The sequence below is a fragment of the Antechinus flavipes genome, chromosome 4 (assembly GCF_016432865.1).
Source record: "Antechinus flavipes isolate AdamAnt ecotype Samford, QLD, Australia chromosome 4, AdamAnt_v2, whole genome shotgun sequence".
NCBI classification, from domain to species: domain Eukaryota; kingdom Metazoa; phylum Chordata; class Mammalia; order Dasyuromorphia; family Dasyuridae; genus Antechinus; species Antechinus flavipes.
The window spans coordinates 13,832,197-13,856,223 of record NC_067401.1 but is presented as its reverse complement, the minus strand read 5'-3'; the positions used below and the strand labels follow the sequence as shown (position 1 = coordinate 13,856,223).

At 39.7% G+C, this 24,027-nt stretch overlaps 1 protein-coding gene across 4 annotated transcripts in view; it reads right to left on the bottom strand.

The window, feature by feature from the left end:
- The window catches only part of ANKMY1 (ankyrin repeat and MYND domain containing 1), a 121,226-nt gene that overhangs the window by 36,204 nt on the left and 60,995 nt on the right, over positions 1–24,027 (bottom strand). For all 4 annotated transcript variants that reach the window (XM_051991852.1, XM_051991851.1, XM_051991850.1 and 1 more), the window contains exons 12-16: positions 20,436–20,543; positions 15,735–15,866; positions 12,502–12,615; positions 12,065–12,230; positions 4,336–4,402 (exon numbers count right to left, since the gene is read on the bottom strand). In XM_051991852.1, the coding sequence (XP_051847812.1) occupies positions 4,336–4,402; positions 12,065–12,230; positions 12,502–12,615; positions 15,735–15,866; positions 20,436–20,543 (587 nt within the window). The remainder of the gene's footprint in view (positions 1–4,335; positions 4,403–12,064; positions 12,231–12,501; positions 12,616–15,734; positions 15,867–20,435; positions 20,544–24,027) is intronic.

The window sequence follows — 24,027 nt, the reverse complement described above, 5'->3', positions numbered from 1 at the left end:
GGTAAAAGAAATCCTTAAGTACCAAAGAAAACATAAAATATGTAAGTTGACAAAATAACTAAAAGAGAATCTAAAATCAATTTCTGGGGGGGGGGGGCGAAGGAGTACAACTTTAAAGCGTTATCATCGCTTCAGGAGATACTAGAATCAGAGGGATTTGGGTATGAATTCTATTAACTAATTTTTAAATCCCTATGCTACATAAACTATTTTCAAAAATAGAGAAAGAGGACATTTAGTCTAATTCTAAGAGTCAAATTTTGTTCTGATCTGCAAATAAATGAAGGCTAAGGCAAAGAAAGAATTATAGACTAATATTATTAGTGAATAGCAAAGCCCCACAAAAATCCAATAAAATATTGACAAATGAAATTCAAAGAGTATTTATTATAATCAAATTAAATTTATGTCAGGAACCAAAAGATTTTTCATGATTATGGGGAAATATGTAATCACATTATAAAACTAATTAATGACTATATCCAAATGATTATATGAAAAGATTAAGTCGATGATAAAATACAAACCAATTTTATTTAAATACACACTAAGTATTACAACAGAAAGATTTCTTTTCCTCTTAACATAATAAAAGAAAGTATTTAAATAAACTAAAAATTCAGCATTATATGTGTTGTACCATCTCCAGGACTACTTCTCCATTCACAATGACAGGTTAGTTCACCAGAAAGCAATGACTGCCTTTCCAGTTTTATAGGGATAACAATGAGCAGTTGGAGTTGTTTTTTTGTTTTTTGGTTTTTTTTTTTAGTATTATTGCTTATACCCTCCAAATACGGTGTGTTCTCAACTGATTATCCATCAGAATTAATTAGCTTTAAGGAAAAATTTACTAAGGTGGCAAAAAAAAGTTGTTTTAAAAAAACACAATATCCTTTCTCCTCTTTCAAGAGTCTGAGACACACTCTCCTACACATAAGGTCTCTAGAGAGAGTAGATTCAAACTTAGCACAAGGATTAGCACAACACCTGGCAAACAGTAGATACTTAATAAATGCTAGTTGACTAACTGAAAGCTCTCTTTGTTGCAAACTCATGAAGATCCCATTGGGCATGTTGCTCTCTACTGGGCTCTCCAAGGATCAGTGTCTAAATAAGAGTCCTGAATCTGCTCTTATTCTCCTCTCTCAGCTCTCAAAATAGACATGATCAACTAAGCAACATAATTGCTCCAAGGATGATGATACCAATATCAACTGAAGTCCAACTCTTCCAAGCCTTTTGTATCTACAAGATAACATTCCCTGGTCTGTTGGAAGAGAGAGAGAGAAAAACACAATACTTCCTCTGGGTTTGCCCCTTGCTCCTCTCTCTGGTACATGTTCAATGTATCTTACTTCTCAGCATCTCCCAAAGTTTTAGAGAATCCAAGAGAATTAAAACAAAAATACCAGACCAAAATAAATAAACCCAGAAAAATCATCAACACTCCTATCATCCAGGAAAATAAAGGGGAAGAAGTGATAAAAAAATAATAATAATATCATTTAAAAGAATTACAAATGAATTACATGTATGTATGAATGATATTACTAAGTCAGCTTTAAAGATCAGCTAGAAAACAAGTTTTATAGAAACAAATAACAAAGCTATTCAATGCTATTGAATGGTATATGAATGTCATGGAATATTACTGTTCTATAAGAAATAATGAGAGGGCTGATTTCAGAAAAGTCTGGAAAGACTCACATGAACTAAGGCTAAGTGAAGTTAGCAGAACCAAGAAAACATCACACACAATAACAAGAAGATTATGAGATGGATCAACTATTATAGACATGGCTCTTTTCAACAAGGCAATTCCAATAGATGGAAATGGAAAGTGCCATCTACATACAGAGAGAGAACTATGGAGACGGACTGTGAAGTGAAGCATAGTGTTTTCATCTGGTTTTTTTTTCTCCTCGTGGTTTTTCCCTTTTGATTTAATTTTTCTTGTACAATATGACAAAAATGGAAACCCGTTTAAAAGACGTGCATATATTCAACCTGTATCAGGGATCACTTGCTCTCTTGGGGATGGGAGGTAGGGAGAAAAATTTGGAGCACAAAATAATCATAATTATATATAATGAGTCCGAGACTCTCATTGAGTCGCCCTCAGTGTTAGCCTTTGTCATAGTACCGATTCACCTACCTTTCTGCTCTCACTTTTGCCTTTGTCCATGGGTAGTTACTGACTGATGTTCTCCATACATTCTGCTCTCCAGTCTTCTTTACAAATACGCACTAGGTCACTATTATTCCAAAGCTACCTTTAAAGATGAAGTCCCTCCTAAGACAACTTTTAATTATTCGCATCAATGGAGCTCAATACTACAGCCTCGGTCAAGAGAAGGACACAGAAACCAGACACAACAAATTTTTCTGACTCAAACAAACCACAGATGATGCCCAATCTCACCTGAATTTCAATTCAAGATATACCCACAATGCCCCTCAGACTCTCTCTGAAAATAATGGTAATGAACCAAAAAAATAAACAAACAAAAAATACCAGACCAAAATAAATAAACCTAGAAAAATCATCAACACTCTGAGTTATCATCCAAGAAAATGAAGGGGAAGAAGTGATTTTAAAAAATACATCATTTAAAAGCATTACAAATGAATTACATGTATGTATGAATGATATTACTAAGTCAGCTTTAAAGGTCAGCTATAAAACAAGTTTTATAGAAACAAATAACAAAGCTTTCAATGCTATCGAATGGTATATGAATGTCATGGAATATTACTGTTCTATAAGAAATAATGAGAGGGCTGATTTCAGAAAAGTCTGGAAAGACTCACATGAACTAAGGCTAAGTGAAGTTAGCAGAACCAAGAAAACATCACACGCAATTACAAGAAGATTATGAGATGGATCAACTATTATAGACATGGCTCTTTTCAACAAGGCAATTCCAATAGATGGAAATGGAAAGTGCCATCTACATACAGAGAGAGAACTATTGAGACGGACTGTGAAGTGAAGCATAGTGTTTTCATCTGGTTTTTTTTTCTCCTCATGGTTTTTCCCTTTTGATTTAATTTTTCTTGTACAATACGACAAAAATGGAAACCCGTTTAAAAGACGTGCATATATTCAACTTGTATCAGGGATCACTTGCTCTCTTGGGGATGGGAGGTAGGGAGAAAAATTTGGAGCACAAAATAATCATAATTATATATAATGAGTCCAAGACTCTCATTGAGTCGCCCTCAGTGTTAGCCTTTGTCATAGTACCGATTCACCTACCTTTCTGCTCTCACTTTTGCCTTTGTCCATGGGTAGTTACTGACTGATGTTTCTTCTTTACAAATACGCACTAGGTCACTATTATTCCAAAACTACCTTTAAAGATGAAGTCCCTCCTAAGACAACTTTTAATTATTCGCATCAATGGAGCTCAATACTACAGCCTCGGTCAAGAGACAAGACACAGAAACCAGACACAGCAAATTTTTCTGACTCAAACAAACCACAGATGATGCCCAATCTCACCTGAATTTCAATTCAAGATATACCCACAATGCCCCTCAGACTCTCTCTGAAAATAATGGTAATGAACCAAAAAAATAAACAAACAAAAAATACCAAGCCCTAACAGTAGGGGGTAGTATGGCACACTGGAGGACATTGATTGGCTACAGAACTGGAAGATCTGAGTTCAGATCCTACCTCTGTTACTCTCTAGATAATATAACCTTAAAAAAGTCACCTCACTGAGTTTCTGCTTATCTATTATACCAAAAGATCAAACTAGATGGTTTCTTCCAGCCATCCAGCCCTAGAACTATGATACTAAACAAGATGACAGAATTTATTGAGATTATTTCTTTGAAATTCTCAACAAACAACTCCAAATTTTCAAAAAATTCTTCCAAAATGCAAAGACATCATAGTATCTCCTAAACATCCAGATCCAGATTTTTCTACCCAGACAATTAAATTAATAAGAAACCAGAAAGTCAAAAGTAAAAGCAAGGACACTGTATATTAAACATTAAAATAAAATACAAGAAAAACTTTTATAAACTAAAATTGTTAGATTTGTGGTTATTCTACTGAGGAAAAGAGCTCTTAATTTAGACTTTGTAAACTTTTGAAAATATATTTTATAAGTCATTTTCAATATAAATTATTTCTGTAATAATCCTATGTATTTTTTTTCATTTATAAACATTCTGAGCGACTGGTCCATTGGCTTCACCATACCTCCAAAGGTAGAGATGACCCAGAGAAGGGTAAGAAGCCCTGCCCAAATTGGGAGCCAGTGCTCCTTTAAATAAGTAGACTCAATTAGCCAGAGTTCAGGATTCTTTTCTTACCTTATTTCTCCTTCTGGTATTTTAACAGGCAAGACATTCTTCTTCTTTGATCTAGATGATAATTCAGCTGTGGGGAGGGAAAAGGAAAGGGACAGGGAGAAAGGAAGGGAGAGGGAGAAAAGGAGCAAGAGGGAGAAAGGGAGGGGAAAGGAGAAGGGAGAGGGAAGGAGAAGGAAAAAGAGACCTAGATTAGCTATCAGAAAAGTACAAATGACCATGCTATTTTGGGGAGTGGTCAAATAATGTATCCCTGAATTCTATCAGCTGAAATGATGTTTCTATGTACATTACACAGATGTTCATGATTTCTACAAAACAGCTCCTAAACCTTTTAAAAAAAAAACATTTTTAATTGATAACTTGTTTCTATATCACCTTCATTTTCAAATATGTTTCTCTCTGTTCAAAAAACCACTCCCTCATAACAAAACATATTTTCTATAAAATAGCTACAAAACTTTAGGATCATTTTTTTTGTAAATGTAATTTAACATTTTTTTTTTCCTGAGCATATTTTTCTGAGCCATAGAATGAATGAATCCAGCACTTAGCACAGATCTGGCACAAAGGGGGTCCTTGCTTTTTTAATAAAATCACAGAATCTCAGAATTGAAAGGATTTCAGAATTCTAAACCTCGGGAACAGTTAGTTGATATAGTCGATTCTTTGGAATCAAAACGGTCCAAGTTCAAATCTCGTCTCCAGCACTCTGTACTTGTATAAATCCTGGACCTGTCACTCAGCTGCAGTTTCCTCATCTGCAAATGATGGATCATAATAGCACCTATCTTTTGGGGCTGCGGTGGGGATCAGAGACAATCTTTGTAAAACGGTTTGCAAAACCTACAGCATGATTTAAATGGAAGCTATGGCCACCATCTTCCTCCTCATCTCTATGTCCAACTCCCTCATTTTACAGCTGAATCAGCTGAAGCCCAAGAGTGACCCTAAGAGGGATGAAGGTAGGATTTGAACCCGTCTTCCTAATTTCATATCTAGTCCCTTCTCGTTTTACCAGTTCAGGCTCCTTCCTTGAGAGAAAACAATTCCTCTTCAGTGTTTCTGCCGCTAAGACACAGAAAAATTATAATCAAATCAAATCTCACTTTCCTTGAGAACAGAGCTGTACCCTCTCTTTGAATCCATGAGGCCTTCCTCACAGTAGTTCAATCAATAAATAAAACATTTATTTAGTATCGACTATGTACAAGGCATTATGCTAAGTAATGGGGACAGGGCCAGACGGACACACACACACACACACGGCTAAAGTTGCTCCCTGCCCTCAAAGAGCCGACAGTCTAATGGGGGAGACCAGAATTAAATAAATGTCTAAACCAGCTCTAAACAGGAGGAAAAGAAAGCCATTATCAGAGACAATGCACACTGGACTGAAAGTCAGAAGCCCCAAGAGATTCCTGTGTAGACATTAACCTAAACAATGACCAGGAGGAAAATGCAGGGAGAACTTGCTCAAGAGTCCTTTGTGAACGCTTGGCTGGCACCTTGGGGTTTTTTAAGACGTGGAGAAAAGAAGGAAGAGAGGAAAAATATAAACGAGAGGGGCGGTTCTGTGAGATGACAGAGGAAGAGCACAGCTCTGAAGAAATCCAAGTTTGGAATGCCAAGGGCAATGGGAAGGTACCAGGATGCCATGGAAAGAACTGAGACTGGATCATGAGTTCAAGTCCTGGGTGACTGGGACAAGCCTCCTCCTCTCCCTTAATGAAAAAGGAAGCTAGACCTTCCTTTCCTAAATCCCTCAGAAAAAGCCTTGGAAGGGTATGGAGGGAGGCTGTCAGGAGGCAGAGTGAAGTAGAACTGTTCCAATGTTCCTAGTGGGGAGTGGGAGGAGAGGAAAAAGAAGAGGGGAAAAGGGGGAGTCAGGGATGGAAAAAGAAAAAGAGAAGAAAGGAGGGGAGAAAAGGGAAAGGACAGGGAGAGGGGAAAGGGAGGAAGGGTAAGAAAGAGGGGAAATGGAAGTGGGAGAGGGAGAGAGAGAAGGGGGAAAGGAAGAGAAGGAAGGGGAGGGGAAAGGGAGAGGAGAGGGAAAGAGAAGAGAAGCGGGGAGAGAGGAGAGGGAGGAGAGGGGAAATAAGGAAAGGGATAGGGTTTGAGGAGAAGGAAAAGGGGTAGATGGGAAGGGAGAGACAAAAAGAGCGGGGAGGGAAAAGATAATGGAAGAAAAGAGGAAGGCAGAGAGGAAGGAGGAGTTAGTCCCAACTGCCTCAGATCTCTACCATGACTTTCTTGCTTGCTACAGTGAAAGCCAATTTTTTTTGGTTTAGGTTTTTTTTTGGGGGGGGGGGGGGTGGCACTAGGCAGTTGACAACACCATTCTATCTTCCCAGCCCACAACAGAAGAGAAATGAGAAGGAAGGAATACTGGTTTCCACTGTATACTCTAACCTTAGGCAAAGTACTTCAGCTTCCTGAACCTCCTCTTCCTCATCTGTAAAACTGGGGGGGAGGGGTTCAGTTCCATGGTCTCCAAGACCCTTACAGCTCTAGATCTATAAGCCAAAAATGGCTTCTGAATTTTCTTCTTGATCTCAAACTAGGAGTCTATACTCTTGTGTTGCTTCAGTTGTCTCTGCTAAGAAGAATAATCATCAGAAGGGTTGAAAGAATAAAAATAATTATCAGGGAGTTGAAGCACAAGAAAAACAAGGAGACAGAAAGCCGCAGCCCCCCCCCCCCAGCTGCATCTGATGCATTAAATCACTAAGGCAGATGAATTACATGGCAAGGGATTGAAAGAAGGGGAGGGGGGAGGTAATTGATGAGTCATCATCTGTGATCCTGGGACAATTATGGACAATGGAGGAGGGGAGAGGCAGGACTAGAGAAGGCTAAATGTTGTCCCCCTTTTCAAAAACAAAAGAAGAGGCTGGGAAATCTGACTTTGATTCCTGGCAAAAGCCCAGACATATTAAAGGGATGGTTCCTAATTCTTTAAAAAGGGAAGCAATGATCACCAAGAGCCAGCTCGACTAAACAAAGAGGCAGACTAATCAAATGTCCTTTTCTGACAGGGTTTACTGAACTAGCAGAGCAGAGAAACGCTAGGAACATAATTTGCCAACTTTCAGCACCTTCGCGGAGTCTCTCAGGCTGTGCTGGCCACAAAAAAAAAGTGAAAAAGGAGGGCCAGAGAGGAGCGGCAGGTACTTCGGTGACCGTACCCAAAGACTGACCACTGACGCGTTTCTTCACCCTGAAGGGTGTGTAGTACACTCAGAAAACTCTCCTTAGTCCTATACAATTGATCATTTTATCATTAACTTGGACAAAGCTTGTCGATTAGATGAAGCTTGTAGGTTAGGCAACAGTCAGAATCCAGAAAAATCTCAGTGAATTAGAGAAATGAACCAAATTGTATATGATTTAACTTAATAAAGTTATTATTTGGATGGAGCTGCTATTGTAGGAGTAATTACGCCTGCAGCGTCATTCCCTAAAGCAGAGAAAGCCCAGGCTCCACGAGGCGTTAGTGAAGTGGACCAAAGATAAACATGTCTTCCTGTAGGAATATCCATGTGTTCGGTATATTAGTCACTAGACCTTTGGAAAAACCATTAATAGAGCTAAAGTCTTTCTCCACGCGGATTCAAAACATCCATTTTACTAGAAAATGAGGGAGCCGGGAATGGTTGAATGGTTCGAGCGAACACGCCCAACGGGATCCGGCCCCATGGCAGCAGAAGCGAATGCTGTCTTGGCAGGACAGGAAGCCATCCAGAATGAGATGAGCTTCCCAGGACCCCAGGCCCCAGCCCAGACAGACCCGAGCTGGAGAACAGTGGGGGGAGGGATGGGTGCCACCTTTCAGTAAGGCTGTTGACAGGCTAGGACATGTCCAGAGGCAGGTGGCCTTCCCCACCTTAAAAGGGCCGGACTTGATATTACAAAAGGAAGGGCTATTTAAGACCTGTAGGGGATGGGGCAACAACAAATCCCTGGCTCCCAGAAACAAGCTGTTAGGCATAAAAGAATTAGGATTGCCTAGGAAGCCAAAGACCTCCTGAGTATTATCATTAGGTAATCAATCCAAGGTCAGCTGGGTTTTTCAAGGCAAGAATTAGGCTCATTTTTTAGGAGCAGCTGAGCCCAATTAGATTGTGATGGTCCTAACAGCTGCCTGAGACATTATTATTCTAATTCCTTGTAATCTTTTTTTTCTTCTATTATGCAGTTCGGTTTCCAAGGTAAGACATCTGTTTCTCTGGGAATGGGTATTTTTCACCTGGGAGTCAATTTCTGTTTAGCAAGCATGAAAGCTGAAGAAGGAAAATGTATTCAAAGGCATGAAGATGTCATCTTTCAGTTTACAGATTAATTATGGGCTTGTGGAGCCTTTCCCAGCTCTCTGCCTTCCCTGCTGTACAGTTTTAGCATCCCCGGATGATTCCGACCTCCCAGGGGTGGAACGGCCCTGCCGAGAGCTAACTGCCATCCCTCGGACGTTGGGATTAATGAATTCTAGTCCATTAGGAAAAGCTCTGGATCTAGATGGGGAGGGAGGCTTTTGCAATAGAGCTCTGATAGAAGGTGAATGTCAGGGGAAAGTCCATCCCACAACCGGGCAGCCAGGTGGGTGCCTTCTACATTTACTGCCTTTACCCAGGCCCGAACCAGCCTGGGACTCAGAAAAAGGTGCAAAAGTTGAGTTATATATACCACGCCAGTGAGTCACTGAGGCAGCCAGGTGCTGGGCTCCAGAGCTCAGAGCTAGCTGGGGTCCTAGGGATGGATCTAAATCCTCTCAGATAATCCTGGGGGTTCTGGCTGGTGGAAACCAGAACCTCAAAGTGGGAGTCTAGTGTATTAACAGCCCTAGTAGAAAAAAGGGGGACCAACATTGAGGGGAGGGAAATGAAATCAATATGATTTAAATGAGATAAATAGAGAAGCCAGAAGATAAAACTTGTAGTTTAATAGTTCTGATAACAGATTTTAATGAAACTATGAAAAACAGAATGACTACTCACTTAACCCTTTCTAGGCCTCAGTTTCCCCTACTGAAAAATGATTAGATGATTACTGGATTAGACAAGACCGAAGTTCCTTCCAGCCCTATCTATGGTCCATATTGAAGAATTAGAGATGAAGAGAATGAATTATTTCCATAACTGGAATTAAACTCTTTTTCCCATCTACCTCTTAGAATCCTAAGTTTCCTTCAGGTACCATGGAAAAGCTCTTCTCGATCCCTTCTGCTACTAACACCTTTGCCCCCAAGTAACTTTGTATATGTTTTATATATTCCTATACAAGGTGTCCCTACATCTGGAATTGAACCCTTTTTCCCATTTATCTCTTAGAATCCCAAGTTTCCTTCAGGTACCATGGAAAAGCTCTTCCTGATCCCTTCTGCTACTAACACCTTTGCCCAAGTAACCTTATATATATTTCTATACAAGGTGTCCCCCCAATTGGACTATAAACTCCTTGAGGGCAGAAACTGCTGGTGCTCATTCATCTTCATATCTCCAGTGGCTAGGATACAATAAGCATTTAATAAATGTTTGGTGGATTAATTGTATATAGCAATGTGAAATAAATGAATTTGTTGTCATACATGTATGTGAGAGAGTAGAATCTGTTGTCATATATATATATATTAGGAGAGTAGGATCTGTTGTCATATATGTATTGGGAGAGTAGAATCTGTTGTCATACATGTGGGAGAGTAGGATCTGTTGTCATACATGTATTGGGAGAGTAGAATCTGTTGTCATACATCTATGTGAGAGAGTAGAATCGGTTGTCATATATATATTGGGAGAGTAGGATCTGTTGTCATATATGTATTGGGAGAGTAGAATCTGTTGTCATACATGCATGTGGGAGAGTAGGATCTGTTGTCATACATGTATTGGGAGAGTAGAATCTGTTGTCATACATCTATGTGAAAGAGTAGAATCTGTTGTCATACTTATATGTGGGAGAGTAGAATCTATTGTCATACATGTATGTGGGAGAGTAGGATTTGTTGTCATACATGTATTGGGAGAGTAGGATCTGTTGTCATATATGTATGTGGGAGAGTATCAGAGAAGAGAGAGACCATTTCTACTTAAGAGCATCTCTTCCTAAGCCATTGTCTCCTGTCTTGAAAAGTCACTCAACCTCTCTCCAATTCAACCTGTTTCATCGCCTGGAAAATGAGATTAATAATAATAAAATGGCAATAACAATAGCACTTGCCTCTCCAGAGCGATTTTGAGAATCAAATGGTTATGTGGCTATGTCATATCTCATATAATATATGTACCTGTGCATTTATATACATAACATATGTGCACATGTGCATATATATACTTCTAATATGGACATATAGAACAAACACATGTCATAACAGGGGTGTATAGTATATGACCGTATGTGCATTTGCATTTTATTAATATACAATATATGTCCATGTGTATTCATAATATTGGTTTATCATATAAAATATGTGCATATATTCACAAAGTGATGATAAAATGTGCACATATATTCATCATGTCAGTCTAGTACATAATCTTTGTGATATGACAATATGTATTCACAACATGGAATTATCATAAAATATATGTGTATTCATAATATAGATATATCCTATAATATATGCACATGTGTATTCATGATATATCTCACGTAATATATGCCTGTGTGAGATCATAATGTAGCTATATCATGTAACAATAAATACACGTGTGTATTTATAATATGTCATCATTGATATATTCATAATATGGATCTATCATATAATATATCCCCATCCTCAATCTAATTGGGGAGACAAAGAAAGATATATACAAGATAAATAGGAAATCATTCAGGTAGAGCACTAGAATTGAGAGGAGTTGGGGAAGGTTTCCTGGAGAAAGCAGGATTTTCTTTTAAGACTTAAAAGGACTGAGATGAGGGGTGCCAGCCAGAGCAGAATAGCAGCAGCATTGTAGAGGTGGGGACCAGCCAGAGAGGATGCCCTGAGCCCAGAGATGGAGGGCCTTCCTTGCAGAATAGCTGAGGGGACAGCAACCCCGTGTACAAGAGCGCTTGTTTGGGAATAAGGTGCAAGGAGACTGGAAAGATAGAAAGGAAGGGGCTACAATGCAGAATAGAACATGAATTTCAAAAAGTAAATCACCATTTCACACTGAATCCTCTTTTCTGTTCAATGGAAAGTTCATACTGATGGTTATTTGTTAATGAAATACTCAATTTTTGCAAAATGGACAAACTACTAATTAGGCAATGGAGCCCTGATTGCCGGTGACGGAGTAAAACTTTGACGTTGAATATGATAAGGGATGGAGATAGGGACGGAGCCTGTGATTTTTGCTGGAGGAGGGCATGCCTTCTCCCAATGGACGGCCCTTTCTCATCGATTTCTAGTCTTAGAACTTGTCTGGAGCACGACGGCAGACTCGAATAGCAACGAGGGCCACAAACCCTAGGTGAGGCTCTCTGCCAGGGGACACACTGACTGAGAAAACCACAAATTAACCTCCTCTAGGTTCTCCTGTATTTGTGTTTATGTTGTTAAACATTTCCCGATTACATGTGTATCCAGTTCCTGTGCACTCTCCCAACTGCTGATGGGAAATTTCTGACCAAGAGAACAGAATGGCCAGACCCCCTCCCATCCTCCTGCCTCCATCCTCTCAGGGTGATTTAACCTCCCAGCACGGTTCCCTGGGACCCAAGGGTTTCAGAACCTGTTCTGGTTTTCACTCACCCTTCTTGGACAGCAGCAGCTGCTTGCGATCCCACTCATCTTCTTTGGCCAGGACAGCCTTGCGGAGCCGGAGGCCCATGTACTCTAGGAACTTTTTACGCAACACCAGCGTTTCTCGCTCAGACTGTGTCAACGAATGCAAAGGAGTGTGGGCTATCCGCCTATCCTGCAGTGCACAGAATTCATTACTCTACAGTAATTAGCATCCCCAGATCAAAAGCAGTGAGAAACAGCGTCCAGGGGCTGAACCCATTCTAAATCCAGATAAGGAGTCTAAGACCCCACATCTTTGCCAGATCTCCTGGGAAATATTGAATCTCTTACCCTTTTTCTGAAAGGAAAGGATGGAAGGACGACCAAGGGAGACTAAGTGTGCCGTACCTAGCCAAGCTGGCACACTTTTCCTGAAAGGTGGGCTGTTGGGATCAAGGGGATACCTGGTAGAATTTGAAGTATGCATAATCCACGGCAGTTCCCACGGCTGATTTATCTCCTTGGACCAGCTTAATTGGAATCAGGATATCAGCCCCAAATTGCATGAGTCTGTCGACCTGCAAAGAACAAGGTCTTCATCAACCAAAGAATGAGTCTGTAGACAATAAGGAAACCATTTTGCCCCTTTCTTTTCTGAGGTGGGAACTATGAGTGTGAAAACTGCATAAATGGAGTGTTTTTTCACATGTTGATTAGTTTTGTGAACTATTCATTTCCCATCCCCATTTTTGATTCTTTGTTCTGGCCCTTTAAGGAATAGGGGGAGAGATACTTTGGTAAACAGAGGATGTAAAAATAAAAGATCATCGATGGAAAATTTAACCAATGATAATAATAATGAAGCCACTTGGAGTCCTTGAAATTATCATTGAAAGTAAATAAGGCAAAAGAATAAACATGGGATGGGTTGGCCACCAACAGAAAATAGGACCAGGACAAATAGCGTCACAGAGTTTGCCTCTCTGGTTAATGTTTACCAGAATAAACAAGCTACCAGTGTAGAAACTAGGACATCTGGACACATTTATTACTGTTTGTCCCTTTGTGAAGAGCCTAGCTCCAGATGTGGAAGGGACATCAAAGGCTATCTTGTCCAAGCCCCTCGCTTGATATGAAAAGCTAGCATCTGCCCAATGCTTTGAGGCTTGCAGAGACTTTGTTCTTTACTCATCTCATATTATCTCATGGTCACAATAATCCAGTGAGCCGGGTGCTATTCTATAAATGGGAAACCTAAGGCTAAAAGAGATGGACCCATCCTTACGTAAAGTCTCACAGCTAAAAAGTGACAGAGGGAGCATCTGAACTCAGCTCTCCCCAACCCCCTATGTCCCATCCTATCCCCATCTGCATCTGGCTACCTACTAACAGATAAGGAATTGAAGTCAAATGTCTCAGTGTCACATAGGTCAAAGCATCAGAGACAGAATCCAACCTAGGCCCTCTGACTCCAGAAGCAAAGTTCCTTCTCATCCCAAAAACCATAGGGAAGCTGAGCTCTGCACTGGTTAACACCAAAGACATGATGGGTCCTTACAGTCCTGAGATGTCCCCATAATCGAGGTAGTTGTTCTTGGATGTAGAGAACTCCCAGGAATCTAGAAACTTCGATAACTGGGATGTTCCTCACTTTCTAAGATTAATCAAGGGCTCCATGACTGGGACATTCCTCTCTCTAAGATTAATCAAGGGTTCCGTGACTGGGATGTTCCCTTCCTCCTAAGATTAATCAAGGGTTCCATGAGTGGGATGTTCCCCTCCTCCTAAGATTAATCAAGGGTTCCATGACTGGGACATTCCTCTCTTTCTAAGATTAATCAAGGGTTTCATGACTGGGACTTCCCCTCCTCCTAAGAATAATCAAGGATTCCATGATTGGTATGTTCCCCTCCTCCTAAGAATAATCAAGGGTTCCATGACTGGGACATTCCCCTCCTCCTAAGATTAATCAAGGGTTCCATAACTGGGACATTCCCTTCTTCCTACAATTAATCAAGGGGGGATTTAAACTTGAAATCATGGGAAAACATAAGGTCCTAGCACAATTACTGGGGCACTAGTAACTTTAAATAAGATTGAGTCCCTAGAAACTAACAACATGCTTCAGAGAGTTAGATCATAGAAAACGGAAACCAGGGTTGGTCACAGAACAATGCCTTTCATATGGTTTTAAGATATAGAAGCAACATGATTTCTCTCAACAAACGGCTCTGTTGAATTATCAGCAACCTTGTCTCCTTATTTTTAACTGCCACTAGCCCATTTGTGCCATGCTGGCCACAATATTTGGACAATGATCATTATTTCATTTGGCTGTATACCTTTTAATTATCATGAATTTACTCTTGACTGGAAAGGCTGTTACCTGAAGAAATATCTAAATGCATTATAGGAAAAATGGAAACATGTAAAGATGAAAATGCTTGGGCATTTAAGCCCAAAGACCATAAAGCAGCCAAGTTTCTGTTCAGCCCCTCAAAAACAGTTACAGGCTTCTCAAACAATAAATGAGGCTGGGAGACATGGTGCAGACAAAGCTGGCACCAAGCCCAAGGTTCATTCTGATAACCCTTGCTCTACGACTCAGGACAAGTCACTTTACCTCTCAATGTCCCAGAAAACTCCAAGATGTGTCAGTTGCAGATGGAGTGCTCATCTACCTAGGTAGGGGAGTGTCTTCACTGAGCATTCCCAACACAATAAAATCACAGGACCAGGCCAAAAAAAATTTCCTAAACTAGAATGTGAGCCTGGCACATAGTGGGTATTACCTACTATGTGCCAGACACTTAAGAGAAGCTACCCCAAACGTTCATAAGGACATTTGTGTCCAACCTGTGGCAGAGCATTTGGAGCTTGTATTGGTCTGATCAGCCACAGTAACTCGACTCTAAAGTGATATCATTTGGATCCTCTTCAAGTACAAAGGAACAAAACCAACCGAGTAGGTGCTAAGAAAAGGCTCATTGCCTTGGCTCATTTGCGTCCTTTTTTCCATGCTCAGAGCTTCGCTTAAAATTTTTATTGCTATATCTTGTTTGTGTATCATTTCATTGTCCAGCCTCATCTCCAATCCCCTTCTAGAAATAACAATGAGACTTTAGGGACATCTTGTATCTATATATAATGTCGGATGATTTCACTATATTTCATTCTTTCTGAACTGCTTTTCCCTATATATAAGAAATGGCTTTCTGGGAGCAGGAAAGGGTGAGGAATACAAGAGCTGCTGTAGTTCTATCTCTTCCTTAGGGTCAAGTTTGGTTATTGTGATTTCAAATCATGCTTTATTATTATTACAATTGCTGGTATTGTTGTTGTTATTTCATGCCTCAGCTCTGTGTGTGTGCAAGTTTGCTCTTCTGTTGTCAGACGGGCTGCCCCCCCACCATCCCTCAGAGACAGTCGCATTTAATGTGATTTTTGATGGAATAGTCTTCCTTACATTTTTTTTAAAGAGCATAAAAATGACAAGAAAGACAAACAAATTCATCTCCTTTCACAATTTCATCATGGAAAAAATAAGGAGCTGACAGAGATCCCAACATGGAACCCAGAACAGATAAAAATGAAGAATTACTTTAATTGCCACAAGAAATCGCTATAGAATGAAAATGAGTTTTCACATGTCATAAATCAGGCCCCCACCAAAGACACAGCCGCACAAAGAGCTTACCAAAGCGATTTTGCCATCCAGGGATCTTTTTTGTTCAAATGCTAGGTTGGCCGCGGCACAGAGAGCGCTGCCTACCCCTTTAGTTAAGGCTAGATTTGGATCTGCTCCCCGGAGGAGGAGTTCATGCACCGCCTGCAAAAACCGCAAACACTGAATATATTGGGCATAGTCAATCAAGTGAAACAAACGACTTTAGGAACGCTAAAAATAACAGAAATTTATTGTTGCTCAGTTTTCTCGGACTCTCCCATTTGGAGTTTTCTTGGCAAAGGTCAACAGAAGTGGTTTGTCATTTCCTCCTCTGTCTCATCTGGAAGATGAGGAAACTGAGGCAATCAGGATTAGGTGACTTCTCCAGGATCATACAGCTAGTAAGTGACTGAGACCAAATTTGAACTTGCTGACTCCAGACCCGGTGCTCTATTCACTATAGCACCACCTAGTTGCCCCTTTTACATTCTATTTGTAACTCTTCTTCTTTTTCTTTTCTTTTCTTTTTTTTTTTTTTTTTTTTTTTTTTTTTTTTTGCTACTTTTACATTCTATTTATAACTCTTTTCTTCTTTTCTTTTCTCCTGAGGCAATTGGGATTAAGTGACTTGCCCAGGGTCACACAGCCAGGAAGTGTTAAGTGTCTGAGAACAAATTTGCACTCAGGTCCTCCGACTTCAGAGCTGATGCTCTATCCACTGTACTACCTAGCTGCTCTCCCCTTTTATATTCTAACTAAAACTTCCTATTACACCAAAAATCTAAAAATTTATTCTAACATATTTTACATTTGCTTATAATAATGGATTGAACCATTCCCCCAATTGATCAGCAGCTACTTTGTTTCCAAGTCTTTGCTACCATAAAAAGAAATGCTCTAAATATTTTGGTGTACAGGGAACCTTTCTTTTTATTGATGACCATATCGGATTTCATATAAGCCTAGCAGACAGCTCTCTCCGAAGCTCAAGATGTATGGACATTTTAATCTCTTCTTTAGCATAATTCCCAACTTCTTTCCAGAAAGTTGCTCCCATTCACTCTACCAAAAGTATATTAGGCTAATGTGACAGGAACAGATACTGATAAATGTTGGAGGGGGTGTGGGAAAGTGCACTGTTGGTGGAGTTGTGAACTGATCCAACCATTCTGGAGAGCAATTTTGAACTATGCCCAAAGGGCTAACATTGTATATACCCTTTGATCCAGAAGTATCTCTACTGGGTCTGTATCCCAGAGAGAGCATAAAGAAGGGAAAGGGACCCACATGTGCAAAAATGTACAGACATTTTTTGTAGTGGTGAGGAACTGGAAACTGGAGTGACTACCCATCAGCTGGGGAATAATTGAATAAGTTTTATATATATATATATATATATAAATGTGATGGAATATTATTGTTCTATAAGAAATGATCAGCAGGATGATTTCAGAGAGGACTGGAGAGACTTACAGGAATTGATGCTGAGTGACGCGAGTAGAACCAGGAGAACATTGCACACAGCAACAAGATTATGTGATATCAACTGGGATGGACATGGTTCTTTTCTTTTTTAAATTTTTTTATTACAGCTTTTTAATATACAAAACATATGCATGGATAATTTTTCAACATTGACCCTTGCAAAAACTTGTTTCAACTTTTCCTCTCCTTCCCTCCACCCCTTCCTCCAGATGGCAGGTAGTCTCATACAGGACATGATTCTTTTCAATAGCAAGGGGATTCAGGCCAATTCTGAGATGGAGAGAACCATCTATATCCAGAAAGAAGACTATGGGACTGAATATGGAACATAAGTCTTTTCAGTTTTTTGTCGTTTGTTTGCTTGTTTTTTTTTTCTTTCTCCTTTTTTTATTTTTGATCTGATTCTTCTTGTGCAGCATGATAATTATAAAAATATGTATAAAAGAATTGCACATGTTTAACATATATTGAATTATTTGCCATCTAGGGGAGGGAGAAGAGGAAGGAAAAGAGATAATTTTGGAATACAAGGTTTTGCAAGGGTGAATATTGAAAACCATCTTTGTATGTAAAAAAGTATATCAGTTGCTCATCCCTCTAACACTGACTGTTTCCATTTTTGTCAGTATCAAACACATTAATCTAAATAAACATTCTATCAACTTGAAGTGTATCATACTGAGATATTATTTTAGCATTGAGTCAGTGTATTTAAGGGAGATGCTACGATCTCCTGGGAAGAGTGCTGGATGTGGAAGCAGAGAACTTGATTAGGATCCCAGCTATCAGTACCACCATTTCATTTCTCTGGGCTTTGTCTTCCTCATTTGTAAATTAAAGGGAGAGGGAAGGGGAGGGGTACAGCTTCTTTCCGAGATCCCTCCCAGCTCTAAATCTATGCTATGGTAGGAATTTTTGTGTTATTTTAACATTTCATACTTCTAATATTTTTATAGTAAACATCCACTAAACTTCACTATCCCAAGACCACTTTCTCCAACAATCTTCTGTTGCTTCTGTTGTTGTTCAGTTGTGTCTTAACTCTCCGAGAACCCATTGGGGGTTTTCTTGGCCAAGATACTAGTGTGATTTGCCCTTTTCTCCTCCAGTTCATTTGACAGATGAGGAAACTGAGGCAAAAAGGGTGAATTGACTTGGCCAGGGTCACACAGCTAGTGTCTGAGGCCAGAAATGAATTCAAGAAGATGAGTCTTCCTGACTCCAGATCTAATATTCTCTCCACTTAGCTGCCCATTTATTTATTTGCCTCCAAAACCCCAGTTGTTCCATATGACATAAAGTTTCCCAAAGTCTTTACTCCTGAGAACCATTGGTTGTCTGTTCCTGCTACCAAGGACAGTCATTATATCTAGCATCCTAGTCAAAGGCCTTAATTCCCCTCCTTTAGCTTCCTTATCACTCAAAAGGCTTTTATGAAACAGTGGCAGCAATAAGAATGAATTAATCATTTGGACTTCTTTCTAAGCAACAAAGAAGAACGGATTGACTGAGTAGAAATGAGCAGCACATCTTAGAATACAGAATAGCCCAGGAATAGAAAGCTTATCTCATGAAGAAAAGAACCTTAGACTTTAGGAAAGCACAGTCCAAAGGTTCAGGGAAAATCAAGTCAGCCAGCAAGCATTAAATACTTCCTATGTGCCAAGCACTGTGCTAGGAGGAAGGAAGGGAGGGAAGGAAGGAAGGAAGGAAGGAAGGAAGGAAGGAAGGAAGGAAGGAAGGAAGGAAGGAAGGAAGGAAGGAAGGAAGGAAGGAAGGAAGGAAGGAAGGAAGGACCATAAATAAAAGGGAAGAAGGAGGGAAGGAAGGAAGAAAGGAAGAGAGGAAGGAGAGAAGGTGTATAGGGAGGGAGGGAAGTATGTAGAGAGAGAAGGGAAGGAAGGTGGACAGAAAGAGAGAAGGAAGGAAGAAGGAAGAAGGAAAGAAAGGAGGAAGGAGGAAGCAAAGAAAGGAGAAAGGAGGAAGGAGGGAAGGAAAGGAGAAAAGAGGACAGAAGAGGAGAGGGGAAGGGAGGCGAGGAAAGGGGAAGAGAAGGGAGAAGAGGGAAGAGGAAGGGGAGGGGAGGGGAGGGAAGGAAAAGAGGGGAAAGAAGGGGAAGGAAAGAGAGGGGAGGGAAAGGGAAGGAAAAGGATGGGAGGGAGGGAAGAAGAGAGAAGAGGAAGGAGGGAGCATTAAGCACCTACTATATGCTGGACACTGTGCTAATAATAAGCACTTTACAAATATCTCATTTGAACTATGAGATATTTGGAAAGGGTTCATCACCTAGCATATAGTAAGTACATCCTTCCTTTCTTTTTTAATCTTTCCTACAAGATTAGCTCATTGGGTATGGAAAAGGGAAAGATATATTCAAATATTTAAAATATATTAAAAATGCTCAGTAAAATAAGACTTTAAAAAAAGAAATAAATAGATCTATCTGGCTACTATCACTTTAAAGACAATAACATCTTTTGTTTTGGATCTAATGAACGAACAAACAAATAAAAGCTAATTTATATGGTGCTTGAAGATTTTCAAAGTTTAAAAAAATTTTTTATTTCATTAAAAAAAGAAATTGCTATGTTGGGAAAAATCTAAAGGACCTGGCAGAATTCTGGCCCCTGAAAAATTAATGTACATCCCCAGAAAACATCTGTGATTAAAAAAAAAATACCATATAAACACAGAGTCAATGCAGGGCTGAGAAATGGTACCATTCTTGGAAGACGGGCATGAGTAAGAAAGAGGGAAGGGCCTTTGGCAAAATCACCTGCTGGAAGGTCAGGTGGGACATCAGCAGGCTGCGCTGGCTCCGGTGTCAGAGACACCAGCTTCCAATCCCATTTCTGTCACTCACTGCAAATCTTTGGGCAAGTCATTTCAACTGTCTGGCCTCAGTTTCCCCATCTGCAAAACTGGGAGAATTGACTTCAGTAGTCTCTAAAGCCCTTTCCAGCTTTAGATCCCAATTGCAGGCAGAGTTAGGGATCACTTTCTGGGAATTCCCAACCTGCACAACGCACCCAGCTCCTTCTGGGGAGACCATCCAATCCCAAAAAGCATCTGGATGTTTGTTTTTACAATGCCGTGGTGATACCCACCCTGCATCAAGCAATTCGGCATTCTCCCCATCACCAAACCAAACCCCAACTTGTGTCTATTGGTATAGAAGCCAATAACTTAACAGACAAACCTTAAACAAAGGACCAAGCACCCGCAAGAGAGGGTGAGGATGCTCACCAAGTCGTTCCCGCTGGCAATGGACAGGGAGAGTGGAGAATGGCCACTCCACAAGGTATTGGGATTCGCTTTATGAAGTAATAGGAGACGTATAATGTCCCTCGCACACTAGAGGGAGAAAAAGGCAGAGTTAGAGAAGAGTTAAAGAAATGTTGCCGATAAAATGAATTTTCTTTGCATTTATTTTGGCCATAAATTAAAACTTAACTTCATCTCCCTCAAATTATTGAGATACAAGAAGGTATTTAATGATATTAAACTTTTGACAGAAGCGACCAAGCATTCATTCTTCCCAGGAGGGGACGCGAGGATACATGAACAGCCTAAAGTTTATTTGGAGTGGACCCAAACGTACCTGCGTTTTGCAATATTAGAGTCCTCGGGTTATCATCCATCAAAAAAAATTACATGAGCAAACCACCAACAACAATTGCCAAGGTGAAAGGCAGCCCAGGATCACGAGTTCTGAAAACCTTTAAATCTCAGATGAGTTGACTAGACTTGAAATGGTTTCCCCCCAAAGCAAAATGTAACCCTTGAGGACTGCCATTATGAAAGTACAAGAAATTAAAGTCACGTGTTCAGTGAAGTGCTCCCTTGGAACAATGAAAGGACATTGTTCCTGACAGAGAAGGAAAAGGAAAAGAAAAATGTCAAAAATCATATTCTCAAACAACTTTAAGCAACTGATCAAGAAATAAGACTATTTTATTTCCTTGAAATTCAGAGGATCATAGACTCAGATATAGAATTAAAACTCCAGAGGACCATTGATTCTTGTCTCTTCTCATTTTACAGATAGAGAAATTGAGGCCCAGGAAGATTAAGGAATTGGCCCAGAGATTAAGTGTCTGGGGCAAGATTTGAATTCAGGTCTTTATGATTCCAGAAGTGTCTTCCTGAATTCAAGTCTAGCCTGAAACACTAGCTGTGTGACCCTGGGCAAGTCACTTTACCCTGTCTGCCTCAGTTTCCTCATCTGTAAAGCGAGCTAAAGAAAAAAAAATGCACTCCAATATCTCTACCAAGAAAACCCCAAATGGGGTCACAAAGAGTCTGACATGACAAGAACGATTCAACTCCTTTATGTCCAGTGCTCTGTCTACTATATTATGCTGCCTCTCATGGAATCATAGAAACTCAAAGTAGAAAGAGACCTCACAGATCAATAAGTCCAATTCATTCCTGGGTAGGACTTGTTGACAAGGAATCATCCAATCTGTACTTGAAAACGTGGAGTGGTTGGTAACCTTTTCCCAAGGCAACTCTTTCCACTTTGAAATAGCTTAGGTTAGGAAGTTTTTCCTGTCATTTTATATAAATTTCCTTACATAGTTTTTCCTTTTCTATGTTAAAATCTGCAACTCTATAGCTCCCATCTATCCTAATTAAGACTTAGAATCTTATCTTAGAGTTTGCAGATTCTACTCTTTCCTGTAAAAGAAAGTAAAAAACAGTGTAATTTTGCCTTGATCATCATGTTTACTATTTCTCCCGTTGTCAAATCTTTGGATATTTGCTGACAATTGCTCAGCAATCATATTTGCCTTTCCTTTCAATATATAAGAATAGAGTTCACCCGAGGATGATGGCCTGAATTTACCAAGGACAGTTTGGGTTCTTTTACTCCCCATTTTCTAGAATATCAACTTTCTATTAGTCATTGTTGTCCTGTTGTTCCTAGTCCTTGGCCTAGGCTGAGAAATCAGAAGGAAAATAAGAATTGAGCAGTTTCACTATCCCTCCAGCGGAGGTTCCCATCAACCCCCTGGCACAAAAAGGCCATTTGCATTCTTTTCTTTTCTTCAATATGGCTTTGAGAAACCACTTTCTGTCATCTTTATCCTTCCTCATGAGCCTTAGTTCATTCTGAGCATCAACAATCTTGACACGGTTCAAACTCTATGACCTGTCCTTGGTTCTCTGTTACTTGTACTTTTGTCTTTTTCTTTCATCTAAATTGGTTACTAAGTTCTAGGGATATCCACATCAGTCTCTTCTGACAGCATCCCCTCTTCTTGCTTATCAAAATTCCTTTTGTGTATTCAGAATTTCATCTGCAAGATCTTCCCATCCCTCTCAGAATAACCTTCTCATTAAGAATTTTAGCCTTAGAATCCTATTTTTTCACTGAACCCTATAAAATCTACTCTCCCCAAATCTAATATTTATTACATGCATGTGATTTGTCTCTCCTTCTCTTTTACCATGAAACAGTCACTTCTTCCATAGACTCTCATCATTTTCCAATCCAGAAACCTACTCCTTCCTGTTTGTAAGAATCAGATGGAGACTAGAATTTCTCCTCCTTGGTTCCTCCACTTTTTTGAAAAATGAAACCAGGGCTGGGCTGGTGTGAGCAATTATATCTCGGATATCTACAATGCTACAAATTGGGCTTGTTTTGTGGATTGACATTAATCTATCCCATCCAGGTCATCAGGGGTACTACTTCCTTTCTTCCTCCTCTATCTGACATACTTTTTCCTTCAAATCTTTTAATAGCCTCTGACTTTTCTATCTATCTGCTCCTCCTGTGACAAGTCAACTCCCATCCCCCTGCCTTTGCAATTGCTACCCCTGTCCCAGAATGCTCTGTCTTTTCATTTCTGCCTTTTACATTTGTTGGCTTCCTGTAAAACTCATATCTAATCCTACCAGCCATGAATCGTAGCCTTTCCTTGGCCCCAAATCTGCTATAGATTTCCCTTCTAAGATGACCTTCCATCAACTCTCTATTCATGTTGCATGGCCTATTTATATGCTGTCTCACCAGCTAGAAGATAAGCATCTTTTTTCTTTTCTTTTCTTTTTTGGAAGGTATTATACCCTTCATGGGTATATGTATTATTGCCTACTTACCCCATCCCCAATGTGAATAATTTTTCACAACTACAAGCCCTCTTCCCCCTCTAAGGCCTCTGTGTCTATTCTTTCTCTACACTTGATTTGTACAACATAATTATTATTTTACCTTTTCCTAAGTGGTTTTGCTTTTTAAAGTCAGATCATACTCAACTCGGCCCCAATTTTTCTTTTGAGCTATTCAATTGCTGATGTCAATCAAACATATGGTAAAAATATAAATAATTTGTCCAAGTACCTTGAAATTAATCTTTGATATTAGCTCTTATATGTAAATTTTTCTATTAAGTTTGGGTTTAGTTGAGAGAAGGTCCTGAAAATCTACAAGTTCACTGAATGTCCCTTTTTTTTTTCAATTCAATATTATGGTAATTTTGCTACATATAGTATTTTTTGCCCCAGCTTGGTTATTTTGATTGCCAGTATATGTGATTCCAAGACCCATGGTCTTTTATTGTGACTCCTAAGTTCTGTACAATTTTTATTGTAGTTACAACATATTTGAATTGCTTTTTTTCTTGTTTCTTGAAAATGTTTTTCTTTGATCTGAGGGTTTCAAAATTTGGCAATAATATCCCTATTTTTTTTTCCACAAAGGATCTCTTTGAGATGGTGATCAGTGGATTTTTCTTATTTCTACTTTCTCCTTATGTTCTATCACTCTATGTAATGTCTGGGCTAGCTTTCTGGGGGATTTTTGGACAGACCTTGGTCTTAGGTGGAGAAG